At 38.7% G+C, this 21,220-nt stretch overlaps 6 protein-coding genes across 8 annotated transcripts; 5 read left to right on the top strand and 1 right to left on the bottom strand.

Annotated features, from left to right (window-relative positions):
• The first annotated feature begins 438 nt into the window (after window positions 1-438).
• Window positions 439-3,566, top strand: LOC104803852 (60S ribosomal protein L39). 2 transcript variants are annotated; one of them, XM_010527933.2, is made up of 3 exons: window positions 439-495; window positions 3,078-3,181; window positions 3,296-3,566. In XM_010527933.2, exons 1-3 carry the CDS (start codon window positions 493-495, stop codon window positions 3,342-3,344), a joined length of 156 nt encoding a protein of 51 aa, XP_010526235.1. In that variant the 5' UTR covers window positions 439-492; the 3' UTR covers window positions 3,345-3,566. The 2 variants fall into 2 exon arrangements, with proteins under 2 accessions (XP_010526235.1, XP_010526234.1); XM_010527932.2 differs by lacking the exon at window positions 439-495 and adding an exon at window positions 2,844-2,950.
• Window positions 514-2,305, top strand: LOC104803851 (deSI-like protein At4g17486). The gene is made up of 3 exons (XM_010527931.2): window positions 514-652; window positions 1,334-1,621; window positions 1,884-2,305. The coding sequence occupies exons 1-3, from the start codon at window positions 514-516 to the stop codon at window positions 2,201-2,203; spliced, it is 747 nt and encodes a 248-aa protein (XP_010526233.1). The 3' UTR covers window positions 2,204-2,305.
• Window positions 3,567-7,306: 3,740 nt separating the features above from the next.
• LOC104803850 (uncharacterized SDCCAG3 family protein-like) lies at window positions 7,307-8,466 on the top strand. The gene has a single exon (XM_010527929.1). It carries the CDS (start codon window positions 7,430-7,432, stop codon window positions 8,024-8,026), a length of 597 nt encoding a protein of 198 aa, XP_010526231.1. The 5' UTR covers window positions 7,307-7,429; the 3' UTR covers window positions 8,027-8,466.
• Window positions 8,467-8,563: 97 nt separating this feature from the next.
• Window positions 8,564-12,444, top strand: LOC104803849. The gene is made up of 5 exons (XM_010527928.2): window positions 8,564-9,888; window positions 11,410-11,466; window positions 11,566-11,628; window positions 11,737-11,805; window positions 11,901-12,444. The coding sequence occupies exons 1-5, from the start codon at window positions 9,526-9,528 to the stop codon at window positions 12,141-12,143; spliced, it is 795 nt and encodes a 264-aa protein (XP_010526230.1). The 5' UTR covers window positions 8,564-9,525; the 3' UTR covers window positions 12,144-12,444.
• An 840-nt stretch (window positions 12,445-13,284) lies between these two features.
• LOC104803848 (calcium uptake protein 1, mitochondrial-like) lies at window positions 13,285-16,404 on the top strand. Its single transcript, XM_010527927.2, has 7 exons — window positions 13,285-13,761; window positions 13,853-13,920; window positions 14,029-14,252; window positions 14,353-14,436; window positions 14,679-14,892; window positions 15,203-15,499; window positions 15,780-16,404. Exons 1-7 carry the CDS (start codon window positions 13,341-13,343, stop codon window positions 15,993-15,995), a joined length of 1,524 nt encoding a protein of 507 aa, XP_010526229.1. The 5' UTR covers window positions 13,285-13,340; the 3' UTR covers window positions 15,996-16,404.
• A 485-nt stretch (window positions 16,405-16,889) lies between these two features.
• Window positions 16,890-20,442, bottom strand: LOC104803847 (hydroxyproline O-galactosyltransferase HPGT3). 2 transcript variants are annotated; one of them, XM_010527926.2, is made up of 13 exons: window positions 20,360-20,442; window positions 20,047-20,247; window positions 19,514-19,577; window positions 19,358-19,407; window positions 19,076-19,266; window positions 18,912-18,972; window positions 18,719-18,791; window positions 18,433-18,556; window positions 18,258-18,345; window positions 18,085-18,135; window positions 17,770-17,841; window positions 17,546-17,658; window positions 16,890-17,256 (listed from the first exon to the last, which is right to left on the bottom strand). In XM_010527926.2, the coding sequence occupies exons 2-13, from the start codon at window positions 20,178-20,180 to the stop codon at window positions 17,234-17,236; spliced, it is 1,044 nt and encodes a 347-aa protein (XP_010526228.1). In that variant the 5' UTR covers window positions 20,181-20,247; window positions 20,360-20,442; the 3' UTR covers window positions 16,890-17,233. The 2 variants fall into 2 exon arrangements, with proteins under 2 accessions (XP_010526228.1, XP_010526227.1); XM_010527925.1 differs by lacking the exon at window positions 20,360-20,442 and having other exon boundaries at window positions 20,047-20,353.
• Window positions 20,443-21,220: the final 778 nt, after the last annotated feature.

The raw sequence follows: 21,220 nt of genomic DNA, 5'->3' as shown, positions 1-21,220 counted from the left end.
CTGAATTTCCCGATCTGCCCCTCCCGGATCCCGTTCTTTCAATAACATTTTTTCAAATTATAGATTTAACTTCTTTATTTTTTTAACTATAGATATTTAACCGTGATATAATGGTGTGATTATTTTAGTTAAATTTCCTTAATTTTTATTTTAAGGACATTTTAGTTAAATACACCACCATTCAAAAATGCTGGTGTATTTATATAAAAGTAATGTGTTTATTTATATTTATTGTTGTTTTAACAATTTTATTTATGTATTTTTTATGTACTTATATATTTATTTATTTTATTTTTGTGCTTTTTCTTCTACTTGTTGGGTAATGTATATTTCTTACACGATGGGCCTTGGCCCAACAGTTCAAACCCTAAATTCGTCTCTCCATATAAATGACCCAATCTCCCCTCGCCTAGGGTTACCTCTCTGTTTAGGGTTTCTTTCTGCACGAGCTTCGTCCGTAGCCCCGGCGCCAATCGACCGACCGACTCCAAGATGGTAAATCAACTCCGGAAGATGCTGTGCAGAAGCGTGTCCGTGGGCCGGAAGAAGAAATCCGGTTCAGTTCCGGTTTACCTCAATGTCTACGATCTCACCCCCATGAATGTCTACGCTTACTGGTTCGGCCTCGGGATCTACCATTCTGGCGTTGCGGGTCAGTTTTCCTTGTTATTGGGTCGATTTATTCCTGGGTTTTGTTCTGTTTGGTTGCTGAGAAAATGAGGGGAATTCAGGGAAAATAAAAAGGGTTTTCGCTTCTTGAATCTGTTGTCTTATTGGGTTGCCAGAGAGCACGGAGGTGAAAGAGGAAGAGAGAGAGAAAATTGGGTTTTCCTGCTCTCTTTCCAGTAAATGGGGAAACTCTTCCACTCTCTCTGCTCTGCTCTGCTGTTTGGTTGGTGAGAAAGTAATGGAGGATCTGAGAAAATTTCGGCCTAGAAAATGATTTACGAAGACACGTTTTTGTTGTGGACATGAATTTAGTACTAGTGGTTTCGGATTAACTGAAGAAAATAAAATGTGAAAAGAATCTGGAGCTTAGACCAAAGTTGACTTCGGTCCTCCCGCTGAAAATTGACGAGGTGAAAAAGCTTTTGTGCGAATGAATGTGCTGGAAGCTGAGGACGATGCTAAGTTCCAAGATTCGATTTTTAGATGGTTTCAGTGTAGAGACTTTGCGTTTGTTTGCTTGCTTGGTCGGAAATCTTGTCTGAAAAATCTCCGAGACTGAATGAATTGTTCTGTGACGCATGACCATAGTTTCTTGAGCATATATATGTGTGTGTGTTGTGTGTGTGTGTGTTATATCCATGGATTCGTCATTGGATGTTTGCAGTTCATGGAGTTGAATACGCTTTTGGAGCGCACGAGCATTCGAGCACGGGAATCTTTGAAGTGGAGCCGAAGAAATGCCCGGGTTTTACATACAGGAAATCGATTCTGGTGGGTAAGACGGACATGGGGCCGAAAGAAGTCCGTGCCTTCATGGAGAAACTGGCCGAGGAGTACCGTGGAAACAAGTACAACCTCATCAGGAGGAACTGCAACCACTTCTGCAACGACGTATGCCTCAAACTTACCCAGAAACAGATCCCTAGCTGGGTCAACCGCCTCGCCCGCTTAGGTACGCAATTCCCCGATCAATATATATATGTGGTTGATTAAAGGAATGGTTACTGTCTCGGTCCGAAAGGGTTAAGCAAAAAGTGTAGGAAACAGTAGTTTTTTCGAAGCTTTTCACTGGATTTCGCCTTATGGAAAGTACGTAGATATATAAACGTGTATACGGCCACACCCTTGTCAGATTCATCTCTGAATAAGTAAGCATCTAACATACCCCAGAATGCGTTTGAATCTATTGTCCTGGCTTGTGGTATGAACCGTAGGGATGCTATGCAACTGCGTGCTACCGGCAAGCTTGAACGAGGCGAAAGTCCGACGGGTAGGACGAGACCCGGAGGCAGAGAAGAAGAAGAAGCATAAGAAGAGGCTGAGAAGCCGATCCGGCCCTTTGTCTTCGTCTTCTTCTTCCTCCGAGAAGAATCATCCTTCGCATATCCGATCAATGTCGGCCGGCAACACTAATCCTCCTCCTCCCCGTTCTTCTTCTTCGGACGGAAGGCAAAGACTTCCACGTCCTCCTCCTGCTTCCGCTGATCCTAAGGACTCGAACGTAGGCGTCAAGGATTTGGTTCGCAGTGTTTGATTTTGTCACTGTCGTTATATTCTTGTCATTATTCTTGTTTGGAAGTTTGATTATACTTGTTTATATATGAAAGGTGGGGTTTTTTCCTCTTAAAACGTTGAAGATCTCTCTTCTTTTCAAATATAATTAGCATAAAAATACACAATATTATTAAAATTGCTAAATAAATACGTAATTTTGTTTTCCTATCGGAAAAATATAACAACTATTTTAAATCTTCGTATTCATACACAAGGCTTTAGAATGTTATTGGATACAGAAAAGTAACAACGTTAAAATATATTATACTTTCAATAACATTTTTTCAAATTATAGATTTAACTTCTTTATTTTTTTAACTATAGATATTTAACCGTGATATAATGGTGTGATTATTTTAGTTAAATTTCCTTAATTTTTATTTTAAGGACATTTTAGTTAAATACACCACCATTCAAAAATGCTGGTGTATTTATATAAAAGTAATGTGTTTATTTATATTTATTGTTGTTTTAACAATTTTATTTATGTATTTTTTATGTACTTATATATTTATTTATTTTATTTTTGTGCTTTTTCTTCTACTTGTTGGGTAATGTATATTTCTTACACGATGGGCCTTGGCCCAACAGTTCAAACCCTAAATTCGTCTCTCCATATAAATGACCCAATCTCCCCTCGCCTAGGGTTACCTCTCTGTTTAGGGTTTCTTTCTGCACGAGCTTCGTCCGTAGCCCCGGCGCCAATCGACCGACCGACTCCAAGATGGTAAATCAACTCTCTCTCTTGCTCTTTTAGTCACTGGTTCTGCGAAATTTCTTGTGAAGATTCTTATGAAACTGAGCGAAATTACGATTTTTTGGTTCTCTGTGGTGATTGATCTGGAAATGAACAGCCTTCGCACAAGACGTTCAGGATAAAGAAGAAGCTGGCGAAGAAGATGAGGCAGAACAGGCCGATTCCTCACTGGATCCGCCTTCGTACCGACAACACCATCAGGTCCGTACGCATGCGTCTGTTCGATTGGGGCAAATCAGTGATTGACAGTAAGCGTAAATTCGTGTCGTGTTCGATGTCGTAATGCTTCGAGATTTTGGTCTTTTTTCGTTTCAGGTACAACGCGAAGCGTAGGCACTGGCGCAGAACCAAGCTCGGATTCTAAGAGGTCACCTCACTGTATGGCTCTCAGTTTTTCTTTTTGTGTCTTGATTTGATGATGGTTAAAGTGTTTTTACCTGTTTCATGAATCTAGCATTGTGCTCATTTTGGTATTTCTGTAAGACAAATCTCTTATGATTGGTATTTACCAAAATTTCCCCCCTTGAAAGCATTATGTTATAGCATTGTATGTGAGATTTGAAAGATATGGAAGTGATTTTCAGCATCTTCCAGCTTCTGGGTATGAAACGTTTGTGAGTGAGAAGGATGTTTCGGATACTGCTATGAGCTTCGTTTATGGTTGAGATTTGGACATAGCTACTGGTTCTTAGGAAGCGTGGTGCAGTTCAAGTTCATGACAGAAATGTCTGGAACTCAGGGTTTCCGACAGATGATCAGTAGGGTTTGTCGAAATGATCTTTTGAAGCAGTAGTTATATGGCTCTGCTTGGCTGATTATGGTTTTTGCGGCAATAGGACATTGAATCGAAAAATGGCAGTTGCTAGTTTAGGACAGATCCTAAGGGAGAGGGAGTATGTTAGTGGGGCATTATCAAAAATATTTTTACTTTACTATTTTGATTTTAACATATACTGTAATTCATGTGACCCGAAATATAGTGTGGTCATATATTGAATCTATTATTTATAAATAGATTAGTGTGGTCATCATAAATTTAAAGTTAGTTATGATCAATAAGATCAAAATTTTCACAGGTATGTGCTAATGTTAAAGTAGGAAAGTGTATGCGATGAAGTTAAAATAGCAAATTTAAGGTGTTTTTGATATAATATCATGTTAGTGTTAAGGGTTTTCTATATTGGCTGTATATGTGACCTTGTTATCCAAAGTCACGTCAGTTGTAGCATACGTACAATCTTTGGTCTTCAAAACTAAAAGGGTAGTAGAAAAAAATATGGTTGGATTTGATATCTTCACCTTTCCCTGTCATTTGGAGAGGGGTGGGCAATTCGTATTAATCAAACCGAATATTTTTTTTTTCAATTTCATTTAACGAAAACCACAAGGTAACCGGCTATGAAACCGGAAAATGTTCTGGTATACCACTGTCTTAACCGGTACCTCCTCGAACTAATGATTAGTCCACGGATGCGCATAACTGATTAATACTAACCAACTCAACGATCAACATTATCAGTAACTATGATACGATACTAATGTCAAATGTTCAATAATTTTGTGTGGAATACCGTACGTCAAAACCCGTGTACAGAAGAAAAAACTAATCTTCAATTCGATCAATTATGTGGTCTTAATAACTTTTGGGACCAAATTAGGGTTGTAAATCGGGTTGATCTGTCTCGATCTTAGATTTTTCGAATTTGGTCGAGACCATTTTTTGATGAGCTAAAAATTATTTGGTCACAAATCAAACGAACCGATTCGTGGCCAAATATATTTAAAAAATAAAATTTAAATACTAAAAAATATTTAAAATATTATAAAACAAGAAAAAATTAAGAAATTAAACAAAACAAGATAAATAACTATTATAAACAATTTAAAATATAAAAAATATAAAAAGTAATATATTTTTTCTTGTTCATGGGTCACCTCGTAGAGTCGTCGAGGTTGTTTGCTCTTTTTTTTTTCTTTTCGAGTTTAAATTTTTTGAGATCGGTTTAGAAAAATATGGATTGGTTTGGAACTCAGCCTTCAAAACGGATCTATTTTGACATCCTAACCGAAATCATGTATCGGTAAAAGTATATATATTAATGTGAAGACATCATTCTATAATTTCTAATCTTTTATAGATAAAACTAGAAATACAAATTCTATAAATTGAATGTAGAGTTTAGAGTCTGACGTGGTTCGATTTCAAAACAATTTTCTCTAAGGAGAGAAAATTTTTCTATCACCGTAGTGATCTGATGCAAGAATATTATATTCAGAAAAATTAAATCCAATTATTATACAGTTGTTAACGCCGTTGAAATTAAAAGTTCATGATATTTTTTTTTTACATATTTTACGTAATTGGCGTTTTTTTTACGAGATTTTTTTAAGTTTTATTACCGGAAAATAATAGTATTGTTTGTACGGTTCAAATTGTTAGGATTAAATTTTATTTCTCCGCATAAAAACTTCATTACAATAAATGTGCTTAAAGGCCCATAGGCCCATTAAATTGAGTTTGTTAATTCTAAGCCCATTATAGATGGGGCTTTTTTATTTTAGGCCCATTAAAAAAACATGGTCATCTGTTTAATTTGTAATTAAATTACCAAGTTCAACGAAATTTTTTTAATCTTGATAATTTTGTGTAATATTTTATATACACAACCAGACAATCTTCTAACACGCCACCTTTTTTCTCCTTAAATAAAAAAATTAAATGAAAAATTTAAAAGATGTTAGATTTCAATGTTTGTGAGGGCACGTCACAGGAAAGCGGCCGGCCAATCTTGAGTCGGTTGACTTGACCGTTTCCTCGCTCGCACGTCTTCTTCATTTCGCCACGTGTCAATTTTTCAATGATCTAGCTGTCCTCCAACATGTGGACCACGTCTCGTTTTCCATTTCCATATGTACCCTTCTTTCTTGCGCTTATTTACCATCACAGCCCAACCGAGAAAAATATACATTAAAAAAAAAGGAGAAAACTCGTTAAAAATTTATCAAATTCTTTGAAAATATATCAATTACTAAAAAATGATTGAAATTCATAATAATTTAAAATACTGCAAACTTAACAAAATTTGTGACATTATTAAATAAGAGTTATACAAGTTTATAATACTAATTGAATATTCAATAATAGTTTATCTATATTTTACAAATTTATTAAAAATCAAATATAATCAATATTATTATTTTAAATCCACAAAATTTGATAATATCTTTAATAATTTTATACGTTTTAGAAACTAGAACAAGATAAACAAGAAAAAGGAAATAGTTCCATTTTCACACACTCGCATTAGCGTTTCGTCAATTAAATCATTTAATCGCCAAAGGATTTATTAACTAAAGCAATTGGAAAAATAATTTTTATAAAACATATCACCTTTTTTATTTATCTGTCAGAGATGTTTTTACTTTACTTTTGTCAATAAATGGAATGAATATTAGGTTTTAGGAAAGAAATACCTTTTTTTATATATTAGGAAGATATTTTTTTTCCAGATTGTGGTTGGTATTTCTGTAAATAAGAAGAAAAAAAGGGTGGTTAGTGTAGGTACGTCAGACAAAAGAGGATGGGGTCCACAATAACGCTCTTTACCTCACGCGCCTTTCTTTTCTCCTTTTCTATTTCGTATAAATTTAAAATACAAAAAGCATTTATGAATTTAAATTTAACCTAAAAACATATTTATTATTATTATTATTATTATTATTAACAGTTGTCCATCTATTATTGCGCGTCACAGTGAACGTGTGTAATCATGAAAGCTAAGGCCGACCTCAAGATTTTTTGCTTGGATACGGTCCTGAAATACTAACTTTTTATATTCAATTATTTCAATAATTGTATAATGAATTATTTAATGATGTATAACTAATAAGGCGGGGACATTCACATGGACCAGCAAGCAACTTGACTAACAAAAATAGAATATATGGAACAAATAAAATATGAAACCATGATCATTAGAGTATTTTATGATATAAAATTAAGGAAATCCTTAAAAAATCCGTAAATGCATTAAAATTTATTATGAGATAGAAGCATTGAGGAAAAAAAACGTTTTCTACTAATTGTTACAGAGATCATTATAATTGAAATAACACACAGAAATCAACAATTTATTTGTTTACTATTTATAAAAAAAAATATTTTTTTACTAAAATATTTTTTATTTTAACGGAAAATAAAGGGAATTTAAAAATAATTGAAGGAGCGCGTGTAGTTCAGGTAAGAGGAGCGGCAATGGTAAGAAACTGCCTCGCTCCTTCACCGACGCTGGCTCTCCTATAAAATAAACCCTCATCCTCTTCATTTTCTCACCACAAATTTTTCTTTCCCATTCTTTCCCAGGATTTCCCCTTTTCCCGAGAAAATAATTTCTCGTTCTCGGCCTGATCGGTTTTGGTTTCTGAATCGATTCTTTCTCCTCTGTAGCTATGGGAGTAGCTGTTCTTCATTCTCATGATGTCCTGAAGGGCCCTTTCTCCAGAAATCCCTTGTTTCCTCATGGGAAATATCCTCGTAACCCTAAAGCTTGCCCCAACAAGCAGACGAAGCCGCAACCAAACAACCGCCGTCGCCGAAGTCCGCCACGCCCTCTGGCCGGGAGTCCTCCTCCGGCGGCTCATCCTCTACCGCCTCATGTGGTAAACGGTGTCGTACCGAAGGGTTTGAAGAAGAAGATCCACAACAACAACAACAACAACAACAACAGCAACCATCTGGTTGTCGGACAGATAAGAATCCTCAAGCGCGGCGAGGTAGTTGCCAAGACGGTAACGGATCTGGCGGTTGAGGATTCAGATCTGGGAACTACTCGCCGGATCGGACCAGATCCAGAGAATGTGCCGACACAGATCCGTCTCTCCGACGCGAAATCGATTCCGGCCTCGTTCTACGCCGGTTCTGTCACGTTGACCTCTCCGCCTCCAAGCGATGTCCCGCTTCCGGCCTTCACGAAGAAAAGCGTCTCCATGTTCAAAGCCGGCGACGCGACTAACGATCTGATCAGGATCCTTCGTCTGGAGATCTGACAAGCCCCCTCTCCGATCATATTAGATGAAGTATTCGGTGATCTTATGTCACATCTCTGCCGCCGTGCTTCCTATCTACGATCGTCTGATAGCTCCTGAAGACCGGTGGATGATGAAACTTCCGGTGACGACACTCGAACGTGTTTCGAATCTTCCCTTATTTTTTCAAGGGGAAGATAGAAATTTAGTTTCAGAGTTAGTATTGGCTAGTGTTTGCTTTGTGCATAGGCTATGGATTGTCTCTTTTCTTTGGGGTTTCTTAGGGTTTAGTTATAAGTGAGAATGTGTGGGTGTAATTTAGGTGCGAAAGCGAAAGGGATCTGCGTAGTTTGGTGAAGACGAAGCTCTGTTTAGGTTTCTGTACCCCTCGCCAGTATCTCATCCTGTATCGTCTTCCTTATTATCTGTAAACAATGGAAATGTTAGGCTTTACTTTTGAATTTCCTTTGGTTTTCTACTTTTGACTTGTGCATTAGCATCTTCTCAAGAGGACGACTTCATCAGTCTTTTGCTTTGAATGATCGGAACACGGTCATACATCTTTTTGAAACCATGGAAGAGAGATTCGAACACAAACCCAACAATCTTCTTTTGGAACGGTCTTCTCCCACTCTCTCTATATGGAACGTCTGAAGAGTCAAAGTTGCTCTATTTTATAACCAGAGAACAAAGATGAACAAAGCATACGGTATGCATTCCTCATGTCCTCTAGACCCTTAATGATCTACAAAGTTACACTGTCAAAATGGAAAACCATGCCAACTTCAAGTAGAGCTGTCAATTGGGCCATTTGGATTCGGGTTCGTCCGATTTTTTCGGGTCTATATATATCGGGTTCGAATCAGGCCGGGATGGATCGGGATTCAGATCGGATTGGGATGGACCTGTCCGCATAAATCTTTTTGTAAATCTTATTTTTTTAAATATCAGATTTTTTGGACCGGTCGGATTCGAATTCGAAATCCGATTCAAATCCGGTTCAAAAGTCCGATTTTTTCAGACCTAATCTGAAGTCTGTTAATTTTCGAATTGGACCGGATTGGGTGTGAGACCTCGGTCCCAAATTGACACACCTAGCTTTAAGGATTGGTGTGGATCGTTTAAACACGAGTTTCTTTGGACGTCCATCGAGGTTGGGTTTTGGGCTTAAGAAAAGCTCAGAAGTCGGGCTTTCCCCGAAGCTGTCATTGATTTTATATTAAATAATTTTAAAAAATGGGGAAAATGCACGAAATCCGAATCTGCCATACACTACAAAAGACCAGTTTTACAATTTATAATGATTCCATATTTGAAAACAAAATCAGAAATATAAAATAAATAAACAAAAAGAAAGCAAGAAGCCTCGTATATAACACCATCTCTTTCTCCTCTCTTTCCGACTTTTCAACTCCCACTCTCTCTCTCTCTCTCGCCGCGTCTGTATTTTTTTTTTTTTGATAAAGCTGTATTCCGAATTCTCATCTACGTTAGCTGAAGATTCGAGGAGAGTGACGTCGATGACCAAGGCTTCCTCTGCGGAGATGGTGGTGGCGAAGGACGACTGGGTAACAGCGGCGATGACGGACAACCAGATGGTGGTGGAGCTTCTGTTACGGCTCAACCAGGCAAAGACGATGACGGCGGATAGTCAGCCTCTGCTCCTTCCTCCTTCACGTTGGGGTGTTCGTCAGCGGCGGTCGCGGTCCTCGAGATTCGCCGGATGTTCGGTGAAGAAAGAGGCGGACTCCGTCAGAGGCAGTCCCGTGACTCCGCTGTCGTGGAGCGGTGGATCCAGAAGCGGAGGTTGCTCCGCCGATGGTTTCGAGGAGACCAGCCGTCAAGCGAGCTGCTCCACATCTGCAACAGGATCTGGATCCAAGGTACCTTCTCCATCCCCTAGCTCTCTCTCTATCTCCCGGTTGTCTTCCCTATCGTCCGGTCAGCACGCGGCGGAGACGCGCGTGGTAACGGCCTCAGACTTACTCTCTCTGGCTCCTCGGGGAGTTCCCTTACGTCAGATGCTGACGGGGCAAATCCGTCATTTCCGTTCCGATCTGGCCGGTAACCGGGTTGTCCACGTCGTTCACGCGTTCGTAATTGTCCCCCTTTTCCTCCTGAAATCCCGAAAATAGGCTTCTCCGTACGGCGATTCTCGATCCATCCGCTGACAGTTTTCCCGGTCTCGGTACTTTTGGCCGAATTCCCCTTTTTCCTTTTTCTGATTACAATTCTCCATATCACCGGAAAAGTAACGTTTCGCCGCCGGTGAAACGCGCTTCACCACCCTTGAGTACCGGTGGAATCTGCCGCGGGGAATTTTCTGTCATCTTTCGTCTTCTGAAGGAAAAAGGACGAATCCATATCACATAGGGTCAATACTCTCTTTCTTTTACCTTATTCTGTTTGGATTTGGTTTTTCATTCAACAAATCCGAGCGTATTTTCGTCATTTCACGTGCAAATGACATCATGCTATTTCCTCCAATCACCGCACAATCGGATCTCTTCCTCGGTTACCTAATCTCCGTGACTGTCCAAGCCGAACCGGTGGTTTTCGTAAACCGGGTTTGCGGTGAATTTGGTTTACCTCTGCTGATCTGTTTGGTTATCCATTCTTTTAATTTTTTCTTAAAAAAATCTTTATAAAATTTATAAATAGTTAGACAAAATTGTTGAATAACCCCCTAATAAAATTAAATTTGACGTCACTATAAAATTTAACCCGCTTATAATTTTTGTGGGTCCGCTGTTAGAGATGGTTTTATATATAGAATAATTATTGTGGGAATATTTTCGGTGGATCTGTATATTTCCGAATATATCTATGTGTATGTATGTATGTGTATATATATAGGCGAATATTGAAGAGCCCATAGATTATGGGGGGTTTTGCGGGGACAGTGATGTTTATGGTATAGAGTCTACAGAGATCGTGGGTTAATGTGCGCGTATGCTGTACGGCACGAGCTGAAAACGTTGTCGTTTTGGGCTTAGGGGATAGATCTTGTCGGAGACGATAGAGTGGGTCACGTGATCTGATTGGGATGATGATGGTGGTGTCACGTGAATGTGATGGTGCTTGCCAATCAAATGATGTGGCGTGCATTTATGTATCAGCCGAGCCGATAGAATTTGACATAACCCTTTGGTAAACATTTGCCAAATTGTTTTCAACTAAAGATACGTTTTTTTTTTAGATTTTGAGATGAGATCTTTCATTATTATCACATGCTTTTTAGATGGGTTTCTTCTTTTTGGGTCGCTTTTATGGCGCCCTGAAAATTTGACTTTCTCTCTCTATACGAAAAAGAAGAAAAGTTTCCATGTTCAAAGCCATGCATAATCTCTGTAATTGGTAGCTTATGCTGACGAATGCGCGTGCTTCTTCTTGTCAATTTGCAGGCTCTACCGGCGAATGAAATCACCAGTTCCCTCTCCAATAGATCGAAGAAAACGAAGGTAATACTCGATCCTCTGATTGTGATTTATTTCCCATGTGGGTATTTCAATGCCTTCTAAAGCTTACTTCTTTTCCCTCTCCTCCCGATGATCTTGCAGACGTTTTCGGAACTTAAACACGAAGAAACCTTCCTGTTGAAGGAAAGATTCAGTCTGGAGAATGTGCGTGTTCTCTCTGTCTTTCTTTCCCCTGTTTCTCTCGGAAGCTTCGGTTGTGTTTTTCGGATTCCTTCACGTTGCGTCGTTCTGATATAAATCGTCGTTCAACAGGAGATAGCGACTATGAGAACCACTATAACGGAACAAAGCGCAAGGAATGAGAACTTGAAGCGGATCAAGGTGACTCCCTGTTTTTGGATGTTGAGTCAGTTCAGATGCTTGATTCTCGCTGCCATTTTCAACTGAATCAGAAGCTTTTCGTCTGCCTATTGCAGCTCGATTTGAACTCGGATTGTGCTAGACCCGCCATCCAACATTATCCGGTCAGCAAATCGGATCTCTACCCGCGAAAACACGAGAATTGTCTTGTCGAAGAAGAAGGAGAAGAAGCCGTTTCAGATGGATGCAGAGGGGGCAAAACTGGATGTTGCGAGGGAGGTTTGTTCTTACTACCAGATCTGAACACGACACCTCCGGAAGATGATGCCTGTACGGAGACATTGTACGGCACGAGCTAATGTGTAGCTTCCTCGTATGTTATAGACTGGAGAGATCACATCTCAGGTGCATTTGTAAGGTCTCTCTCTCTCTCTCTCTCTCTCTCTCGTCTGTTACCATTCTCTATTGTTATTGTTTTTTATTTTTTTGTATTCTTTGTAGTCAAAGAGGAGTAGGAATTGTTGTTAGGGAATTAGGACAAACTACTGAGACTTTTTTTTTGGCCGTAAAGGCCTTCCTGAATCCTTGATTTATCCTGATTTAAATGTTTTTTTACTAATTGTATAATATAATTAAATCTAAGATTTTGATTTTCGATAATGCGTATATGTTTATATATATATATATATATGATGAAAGGGCGGTTTCGTTGGTATACAAAACGTTCCAACCGTAAAATTGTGATTTTTTAAATTGATTTTCCGATTATTTTCATATTTCCATTTGTCCATGTAATTACAATGACGTCATCATGATCCAACAATTGAGATGGACTTGACGATGACGTCATCATGATCCAACAATTGAGATGGTGGTGGTTGAGCAGAGGAACAAAGAAGGTCCATAGAGACATTATAGCTTTGTTGGTTTCTGTCTTTTGATTGAATTTCCATGCGGAGATGTTTTCCCTTTGTTCTCATTTCACCAATTTTGAAATATTCTCTCTCTGTCTTTTTTTAGAGATTAGAGTTTGCTTGTCTGATTTTATTTGGTTCTTTGTTATAAATTATTTTAAAAAATTGACCAATACATGAAATTAATCAATAAAATCGAATCATACCGGAAGAAAAAAAACAACGAATCGAAAAGATTATACACTTTTTCTCTATTACATTACATTTAACCAAACTAAACCGATCATTTTATTATAGATGTTGTTTATTCTCCTTCGGTTTGCTATGAAAAACATAAAAATAAAACAAAAAATCAAACTTAAAACTGGGTAAAATTATTTATAAAAATTTTCTATGATTATAAGGGCATTTTTCTAATCTAAAATTAAAATTACGAGAACTAATTTGACCTGTTAACCGGGACCAGGCTAAAATTAGAGCGAATTTTCCGGTTAATCCCCTCCGAAAACGGCGTCGTTTCCTGAACTCGCATAATAGAACGACGAGGTTTTCGGTCTTCAGTTTCCCATTTTAAAAGCTCTGGTAGTTTCGCCTTTTTTTCGTCGCATCTGCAAAGTCATCACTTTGAAAAATTGTCTGATCATGCCCGCGTCGTTATCCTGCTGCAGAAGATCTCCACCGTCCGTTGACCGTGTCCTTCCCCTCATCCAACGGCTTCAGATCCACGGATTCGCTTCTCTGTCGTCGTCGCCGCCGCCGCCGCCGGAATCCTCTTCTTCGTCGAGTGTCCTTCCCCGCGCCGGCCGGTCGAAGCGCGGTGGTTCCGTCAGCTCCCTTGCTAAATGGATCACCGGAATTGCCGCCGGTTCCGGATTAGGGGCTCTGTATCGTTCCTATGAATCTGATTCGAGCTCTGGCTTGTTCGGTGAAAATACGTTTCTGTCCTTCTCTGGCTTCTTGTCGGCGTCTGAAGACGATGAAGCGACGGCGGATGATCTTGGATCGAGATCGTTCTTTCAGAAATTGGCGTTGCCTGATTACAGCTCTGGATTTATCCTCGGAGGTTTTTCATCCTTCGTTTTCGCTTCATCGATTGATGATTTTTTCCCTTTTGAAAGATTTTATAATCATTTTGTTGGGTTGGATTTGAACAGATGCTTATAGGAGGAAAATCTTTTTCAACTACGAGAAGCGTTTGAGATTGCAAAGTCCGCCCGAAAAGGTACACGGTTTTATGATTCTGCAACCCTAATTCTTGTGAGTCTCCATTTTAGTGGAATGCAAAGATGGAGGTATTGCAAAATGTAATTTAGCTGTGAAATGGTATTAGGTATTTGAGTACTTTGCATCCATTAGAACACCAGACGGGGAATTGCTCATGAAACCTGCAGATTTGATGAGGGCGGTTGTTCCTGTGTTTCCCCCATCAGAATCCCATCTGGTAAGAGAGGGTTATTTGAATGGGGAGAGGAATCCTGGAGAATTACGATGTTCTCCTTCCGAGTTCTTCATGCTGTTTGATGTGGACAATGATGGCCTTATATCTTTCAAAGAGTGAGTTTTTCCTGAGAAGAAATCGTTTGGTTCACTTTGTAGTCTTCATCAGTTTTCTTCTTGTTCTGGAAATTGAAGAACTCGGTTTTGTTGACAACAGGTACATATTTTTCGTGACATTACTCAGCATGCCTGAATCGAGCTTTTCCGTGGCTTTCAAAATGTTTGATATCGACAATAACGGGTGAGTACTTGCACAAAGTTTACAGAAAGATCAATCTTACTCTTGGTAACTTTTATTTGTTCTCTGGTCTGTGCATTTCTGTATCACTACCCTAAAACAGAAGGTTGTAGAGTTTGTTTGATGCTATTGGTGGCGTCTCATTTTGAGACGTGCTTGAACTATCAAAGAACATCTGGTCAGTGCTTCCCCTTTTCTTAAATTATTGTTCTTTGAGATGTTCCTGATGAACAATCTGTATATAGGGAGATCGACAAGGATGAATTCAAGAAAGTAATGAGTTTGATGCGATCTCAGCATAGACAAGGAGTTTTCCACAGAGACGGTCTTCGCACAGGATTTAAGGTATCTGGTTCTGTCGAGAATGGTGGTTTGGTAGAGTACTTCTTCGGAAAAGATGGCAACCAAAAACTCAAACATGACAAATTCGTTCAATTTATGAGAGATCTAACCGATGAAGTAAGTAATTCTCAACCCTTATGATACCGATGCTGTGATTTCTCCTACCGTTGTTTGTGGAGTGTGATTATGGTTTAGCAAGCATCTTCTTTGTTGAAGGATTGATCTGTAACTGTAATGATATGCTGATTAAGAAAAGGGACTTTCTGCTGTTTTGGCAACTAAGAACAGTTGTATTAGGTGCTATCTGTGACGTTGGAAGATTAAGAAACTAGGTTTAGAGTTAGCTTCACAATCAGGTTCTTTATTTATTGTCAAAAATTGGGTAATCGTTTTCTTAAAAACAACTCCTGTGGCTCTATTTTTATAGATGCTCAGACTGGAGTTTGCACATTATGATTACAAAGGAAGAGGAACCATATCGGCCAAAGATTTTGCATTGTCAATGGTTGCTGCCGCTGATGCGAGCCACCTGAGCAAACTGCTCGATCGAGTTGACGAACTGCACGTCCACCCACATCTTCGGGACATCCGTATATCTCTGGAGGATTTCAAACAGTTTGCCGAGTTAAGGAGAAAACTCGGGCCGTTTTCTCTGGCCCTTTTCGCGTGTGGGCAAGCCAATGGGTTATTGACAATGAAAGACTTCAAACGAGCTGCTTCTCATGTGAGTCATCTAAACTCATTCTCGATACGTTGGAATGAAATTCTGTGTCAGGAATTCAATATTTTGGTTCAATTTAAGATATTCTGTTAGACTCCCACATTTTAGGAATTTCATTTGTTTTGGTTTTATGGTTTAATGTTAGCTTATTCTCTACGTATTGTGAGTTGATCAATTATGAAAGGGGAGGTGGAATACGTATAAATTTAGAAAAAAAACACTCAGCTGTGGATATGAATGTTTTCTTGGTCTCTGAAAGAATCCGTCTACGGAATGTGTCCAGGTATGCGACATATCATTGTCAGACAATGTGATCGAGATCGCGTTCTACGTGTTCGATTCGAACCGGGACGGGAACTTGAGCGTGGACGAGTTCCTGCGAGTTTTACACCAGAGAGAGAGGGACATATCACAACCGGTCACGAGGGGATTGTTTCAGTTTATGTCCGGGGGACCGAACGGTTCAAAGAATTGCTCTCTCGGCTCGCTCTTTTCGTGAATAATTCCTCGGGTCTTAGCACGGAACAGCGGAGAAGACAAAGAGGGAGAAGGCGGAATAAGCGAAGAAAGGTGAAATGTATTTCTGCTTCTTCCACGGAACTCTTCTTGACGCGTTTGTTTGATCACGGGGCTTGGTGGTGAAACTTGAACGGTGCTTCTTTTTCTCTTCTTATATTCGTTATGAATGAGCCTGGAGATTGCCTCTGTGGATTTGAAGGGGAAAAAAAAAAGAGGGTATCGTGATGGTCTTTATTATAAAAAAAAAAAGATGATGTAGAAATGGGGATGTTTAAGTAATTAACTGTGTAGTGTATATGGAACTGCTGCTATGTATGTGTGTGTGTATATATATATATGACCTTACGAACTTGTCGAGTTGGTACGAGAGAGAATCTTTTTATTCTTCACAGGCCACAGGGGTTTGCATTCGGTTTGGTCATTCCCGAACTCAGCTGGTCTAAACGGAATAATATGTATAAGTATAACGATATAAATATTGAATGTTATGATATTTTTATAATCCAAAAACTAAATCCAAATGGAATCCGAACCCAATGTAAAAATAATCTTAAAAAAACATAATTTCTTTTACGAAATAAACATTTTTATTGTTATAAAAACTAAATCCAAACCCAGTCGAAGCTAACATACGATCCAAATACAACTGAATCTCACGATCGACGGTCCAGGTTAATTTCGGCGATCAATCAAATCTTTTCTACGGACGGTTGAGAATGAGATGTCATGAATGATCAATGTCTCGGAATGTTTATGTACATAGGACGACCTAGATTCGTTTTCCATATCGAATGTTCCAGATCATTTTCACCAAATCAACGGTCCAGATTTGCCATCATAGAAAAATATAAAGGCCACATATATATATCATCTCTAGCAGAAGAACTTGTATATATGTAAGTAGGTTTATGTGAAGATAATTATAAAGGGCATAGAAAAGAAAGGGAACAAAAAGAGCAAGTAAAAGCATGCAACCTTCTTCTCCCAAGCCCCAAGTCCTCATCACTCTCTATATTTAGCGGCTGAGGGTTAAATCCTCATTGTCATATGGGTATATGCCTGCCCTAATCAAAACATTAATTACTACCAAGTAAAACACTCATCTGATTCTAACCAAAAGAAGAATAGCAACTCTGTCTACGCTTTGGATCCAAGAATGCTCGGAAAATGCCCGTTGTCTCTCCCCGCAAAGGCGAAGCCCATCAGCAAACGCGTTGATCAAGCCACGGAACACACCTTGTCTAGCAAATAGTAAGAGAAATACCCGAGTTAGGCTTCGATAATTCACAACTACTACGGGTTTTTTTTTTATCAATTACTAAGCAGATCAAAGTAGAAAGCAGATGTGGTGCCTGACAATTCATTGTCCTGATGTGATATGCATTTCGAGTTTGAAGTGTTCCGTTACCTCTGATCATTCATGTCCTAATGTGAAATGCATTTCGAGTTTGAAGTGTTCCTTTAAGTTTTAGTTGGTCAGTGACCGACAATTCTATGCGAATGTTTAGGATTTGGTGGTAAATGGGTCACCTTGTCGGATGCTGCTACAGCAAAGGCGGTTGTCGTCTATATAGGTTGAGTGAACACCGATCATCCAAGAGCCGATGGATGTGTCATCATGAGCGTATGCCTTCAAGGATGCACTGTTTCATATACAAAAGAGAGTAGACAAGAGAACACCATTTTAAGGTGATTTTCATCTTAGGTAAATCTTGTGCTTATACCGCATTAAAACTGTGAAGTGTGAACCCAACCTGTTGATATAAATATACTGCGCCAAATTCTTGGAGAGTATCAAAAGCGAACCAGCCGCATGGCGGAAGTACCTAAACATTTAAAAAAACGAGAGTCCGTGTTACATAAAAGAACATAGGACAAACACATTGCATTACGTCACTTATATCTCCCATTCAGGCGTTTATGAATAACCAGAAGGCTAATAAATGGTATAAGATAATTTATATGGTTATTAGTATCAGACATTAGTTCTCCTGACCCTGAGCCAATGAACAGGATATTTTGGTATATTTCCAGGGAACCAAGAAACTTGACAGTTTTCAATCACTTACGATTTCTCATCTCCAAATTTCCACCAATCCGGCTCATACCATTGTCTTCCCCTGAGAACCAAGAAACCGACAAGGAGATAAAAATCAAATATGTGCTTGTCGATAAGTTTGCACAATTGTCAATTTAAGGATAAACACAAGTAAGTTAAAAGAAAGCTGGGTATAATACTAACTCCTCAGCCACCACTTCCCCAGATTTCATGCATCCGATGTAAGCACCGTCTTGATCACGGCGACTTTCAAGGAGTCCGATTAATCCCTCTGTTAAATTTGAAATTAGATATTGGTAATGTAGGACTGAACCAAGCATAACCTTGCAATATAAGCACATGAAAAATGATGCATTACCAAGTTCTAGGTCAATATTATCATCAACTTTAACATAAAACTCTGCATCCCAATTCTGAACAGCAGCACTGAAGAAGAACTTCGCTTTCTTGGGCAACTCTTCTTGAGCCTCCTCGTGATTCTCCTGATTTCATTCCATCAAATTTGTAAGGCACATCAGTGAGCAATAATTGTGTGCGATACTAAAAAGGAAAAAAACACCACATTCATAACAAAAGCAAGCAACCAAAAAGATGCAAACCAGTGAACGAGATCAGAACAAAAAAAATTCAATTATATCACCTACAAGAATCAAAAAATCTTTAGTAGCACGATTTTCCTCGTCGATGCTCCGATCCAAGCTATCACCCCGGTTTGGGCTGGAGTTTTTGAAAATTAATATGTTTTATTGTCCACTCGGTAGTGTCAAGAAGGAAAGATGAAAGCGCTTGATACTATAGGAGAGATGAAAAAGTAAAGACTAAAGTGAGCGGGAGAACCTCCGACCAATCACAAAACGTATGACAACTCCTCTCTCCTCAAGTTTTCTTAAGGCATCACCTACAGACCGGAATGAAAAGGAATTTTATTCACAAATTACTGTTTGTGCCAAATGTTCATTAAACTAATGTTAAGACAACCAATCACAGTGAATGATCTCTACCTTGCGGCATCCAAGAGCCTCTAAAGGTATTGCGCTTCAAACGGCTTCCGAAACCTGTATACATTCCAATTACAGCAAGCAATTTCTTCCTCGAAGATGAGCCACTTTTCTGCAATTGGCCTTTAAGATAACCTTGACTCTTCGCTAGAGTCAACTCCATTTCAGTTTCAACAATTCTCCTCTCAAGATCTCTAGTAATGGTTGCATTCATGTTTAGTACAAACACAACAGAAAAGACCATTGTTGCAAACAGCAGAAGACCAATCAGAAAAATTAACTTACTGGCATCCTAGGACCATCAACTTGTCTTCCACAGTGAGAATCTTAGGTCTCTGCTTCCAAGAAAGTGATCAACATGGAAGAAAACATCGAATTACTCAAAATGATTTTCCCAAGACCAGAAAACAAACAATACTGCAAAAGAACACAAGGGTTAACCTGATCATAGTTCTTCTTAAGCAGATTATTGAGTAACACTCTGTTCTCCGCATCTTGCCATAATCTGACAGTAAGAAACCAAACACCAAACTAAGATCAGCACGAAATGCTGCAACTGCCATTTGCACGACAGAGAATTGGAGAGAACTTAAAAAAGCTTAGAACAATAAACTCGATCCAGTCCAATCCATCAAAACAACATAATCAGTACAACTTCCGTGGTTCCAATTTGAATCCGTGACTGATAAACTATAGGACAACAGCTGAAACTGAATTCCAACAAGAAGAACTAGCGAAACATCACATCACGGCTACGATCTGAAACTAAAGAAATCGCAAGTATCTTAAACCTTCGAGATTTATGGACGGGCACACATCGAATTCAATCGGACGCAGGGACAGTGTTCGATCACAAATACGTTCCTCGACTTCAACAATCGATACCGGTCGAAACGTAACATAATGGATGAACAAATCGAAAACCATTGAGATTTCATTATTTTCTCGGAAAAAGGGGGGAAAAATCGACATACCGACCAGCGACGTAGAGCCAAGCGAGGCAAGAGAAGAAGGCCATAGCAAGGGAGGGCTTGGAGGTGCGTTGAGACTTCGACGGCCTTCCTCGCCGTTCTGATTTCGCCGGCACCGTCGTCGGTAAGCTCTCCATCTCAATCCACAGCGAGAGATCGAGATCGGAGATCGGAGGCAGAGACAGATTCAAAATCCAAAAACCGCTTTCGGTGAAACCAAAAAAAAAATGAAATGAATCTGCTGGAGAAGGAAAGCAAATTTGTAGTAACAGACGAATCGAAGCAAGCTTTGAATTGAATTATTATTATTTTGCACCTTTTTTTTTCAGTTTCTGTGTGTTCGTCGTCGGAGATCGGTTACTTCTAACTCTTGTTCGAACCTTCTGATTCTCTCAGAGGGACCAAAGCAACGGGAAAAATAATTATGGAGACTGTGTGAAATACAGTGTAGCATTAATTGTACGGATGTGACTAGTTTGGCCAGAATTAGGCAAAATATTAAACACAATTGAGGTACTTAATTGATTATCCTGACTAATCTTTATTGTGATTTATCCAATGTAATTAGCCCTTCCAAAATAAAATAGTCTATAATCCATCCAGATATCTCCTTTTCATCACATGGGCGGTTTTTCATTTTTTGTAATTTGAGTTTATGGATGACCCAAAAAATTCTAAAAGGATTATACATAGTTACACACTAATATATTTAAAATTATCAAAAGTTTCGTTTAGGACAAGACCAGGATAAAGAAAAGTAAATCCATTGGTGACAGGATATTAAAGATTTGTAATAGAGTCAAATTCAATATAGAATGCATGTTATATTTTAAAAATAATCTAAACTTTTTAAAAAATTAAACATTTAAAATGAATATGTTATCATTAATAAAAATCAGATATAAATAGGAAAAAAATAGAATGACCATAGTTTTTAAAAACTCAAAAATAACAGAACCAAATCAAAACCGAACAACGGAATAAAATAGTACTATACCTTTAAATACTAATTGCATAATATTATATAATATATTATTAATAATATATTCAGGTAGCAATTGCGACAAAACAACAAAAGCGTAAAAAAAAAAGTTGAAAAAATAGTTCCTGGTTTTGTCTTTCTCCTGTCCAAAGCCATTTTGCTGACAAATAAAATACCATATAACAGCAGCACTGA

Source organism: Tarenaya hassleriana, unplaced genomic scaffold (assembly GCF_000463585.1).
Source record: "Tarenaya hassleriana unplaced genomic scaffold, ASM46358v1 Cleome9, whole genome shotgun sequence".
Classification (NCBI taxonomy): Eukaryota; Viridiplantae; Streptophyta; class Magnoliopsida; order Brassicales; family Cleomaceae; genus Tarenaya; species Tarenaya hassleriana.
This window is presented reverse-complemented; position numbering and strand designations above follow the sequence as displayed.

Excerpts from the sequence above, each read along its gene's own strand:
- LOC104803852 (XM_010527933.2), top strand. Across the intron at positions 3,182-3,295 it reads CGTACCGACAACACCATCAG|GTACAACGCGAAGCGTAGGC; the intron begins GTCCGTACGCAT and ends TTTTCGTTTCAG.
- LOC104803851 (XM_010527931.2), top strand. The coding sequence starts at position 514 with ATGCTGTGCAGAAGCGTGTCCGTGGGCCGGAAGAAGAAATCCGGTTCA. Across the intron at positions 653-1,333 it reads CTACCATTCTGGCGTTGCGG|TTCATGGAGTTGAATACGCT; the intron begins GTCAGTTTTCCT and ends GGATGTTTGCAG. Across the intron at positions 1,622-1,883 it reads CAACCGCCTCGCCCGCTTAG|GGATGCTATGCAACTGCGTG; the intron begins GTACGCAATTCC and ends TATGAACCGTAG.
- LOC104803850 (XM_010527929.1), top strand. The coding sequence starts at position 7,430 with ATGGGAGTAGCTGTTCTTCATTCTCATGATGTCCTGAAGGGCCCTTTC.
- LOC104803849 (XM_010527928.2), top strand. The coding sequence starts at position 9,526 with ATGACCAAGGCTTCCTCTGCGGAGATGGTGGTGGCGAAGGACGACTGG. Across the intron at positions 9,889-11,409 it reads CAACAGGATCTGGATCCAAG|GCTCTACCGGCGAATGAAAT; the intron begins GTACCTTCTCCA and ends GTCAATTTGCAG. Across the intron at positions 11,806-11,900 it reads AGAACTTGAAGCGGATCAAG|CTCGATTTGAACTCGGATTG; the intron begins GTGACTCCCTGT and ends TGCCTATTGCAG.
- LOC104803848 (XM_010527927.2), top strand. The coding sequence starts at position 13,341 with ATGCCCGCGTCGTTATCCTGCTGCAGAAGATCTCCACCGTCCGTTGAC. Across the intron at positions 14,437-14,678 it reads TTTGATATCGACAATAACGG|GGAGATCGACAAGGATGAAT; the intron begins GTGAGTACTTGC and ends ATCTGTATATAG. Across the intron at positions 14,893-15,202 it reads TGAGAGATCTAACCGATGAA|ATGCTCAGACTGGAGTTTGC; the intron begins GTAAGTAATTCT and ends CTATTTTTATAG.
- LOC104803847 (XM_010527926.2), bottom strand. The coding sequence starts at position 20,180 with ATGGAGAGCTTACCGACGACGGTGCCGGCGAAATCAGAACGGCGAGGA. Across the intron at positions 18,346-18,432 it reads TAATATTGACCTAGAACTTG|AGGGATTAATCGGACTCCTT; the intron begins GTAATGCATCAT and ends CAAATTTAACAG. Across the intron at positions 17,659-17,769 it reads CAGTATATTTATATCAACAG|TGCATCCTTGAAGGCATACG; the intron begins GTTGGGTTCACA and ends TATATGAAACAG.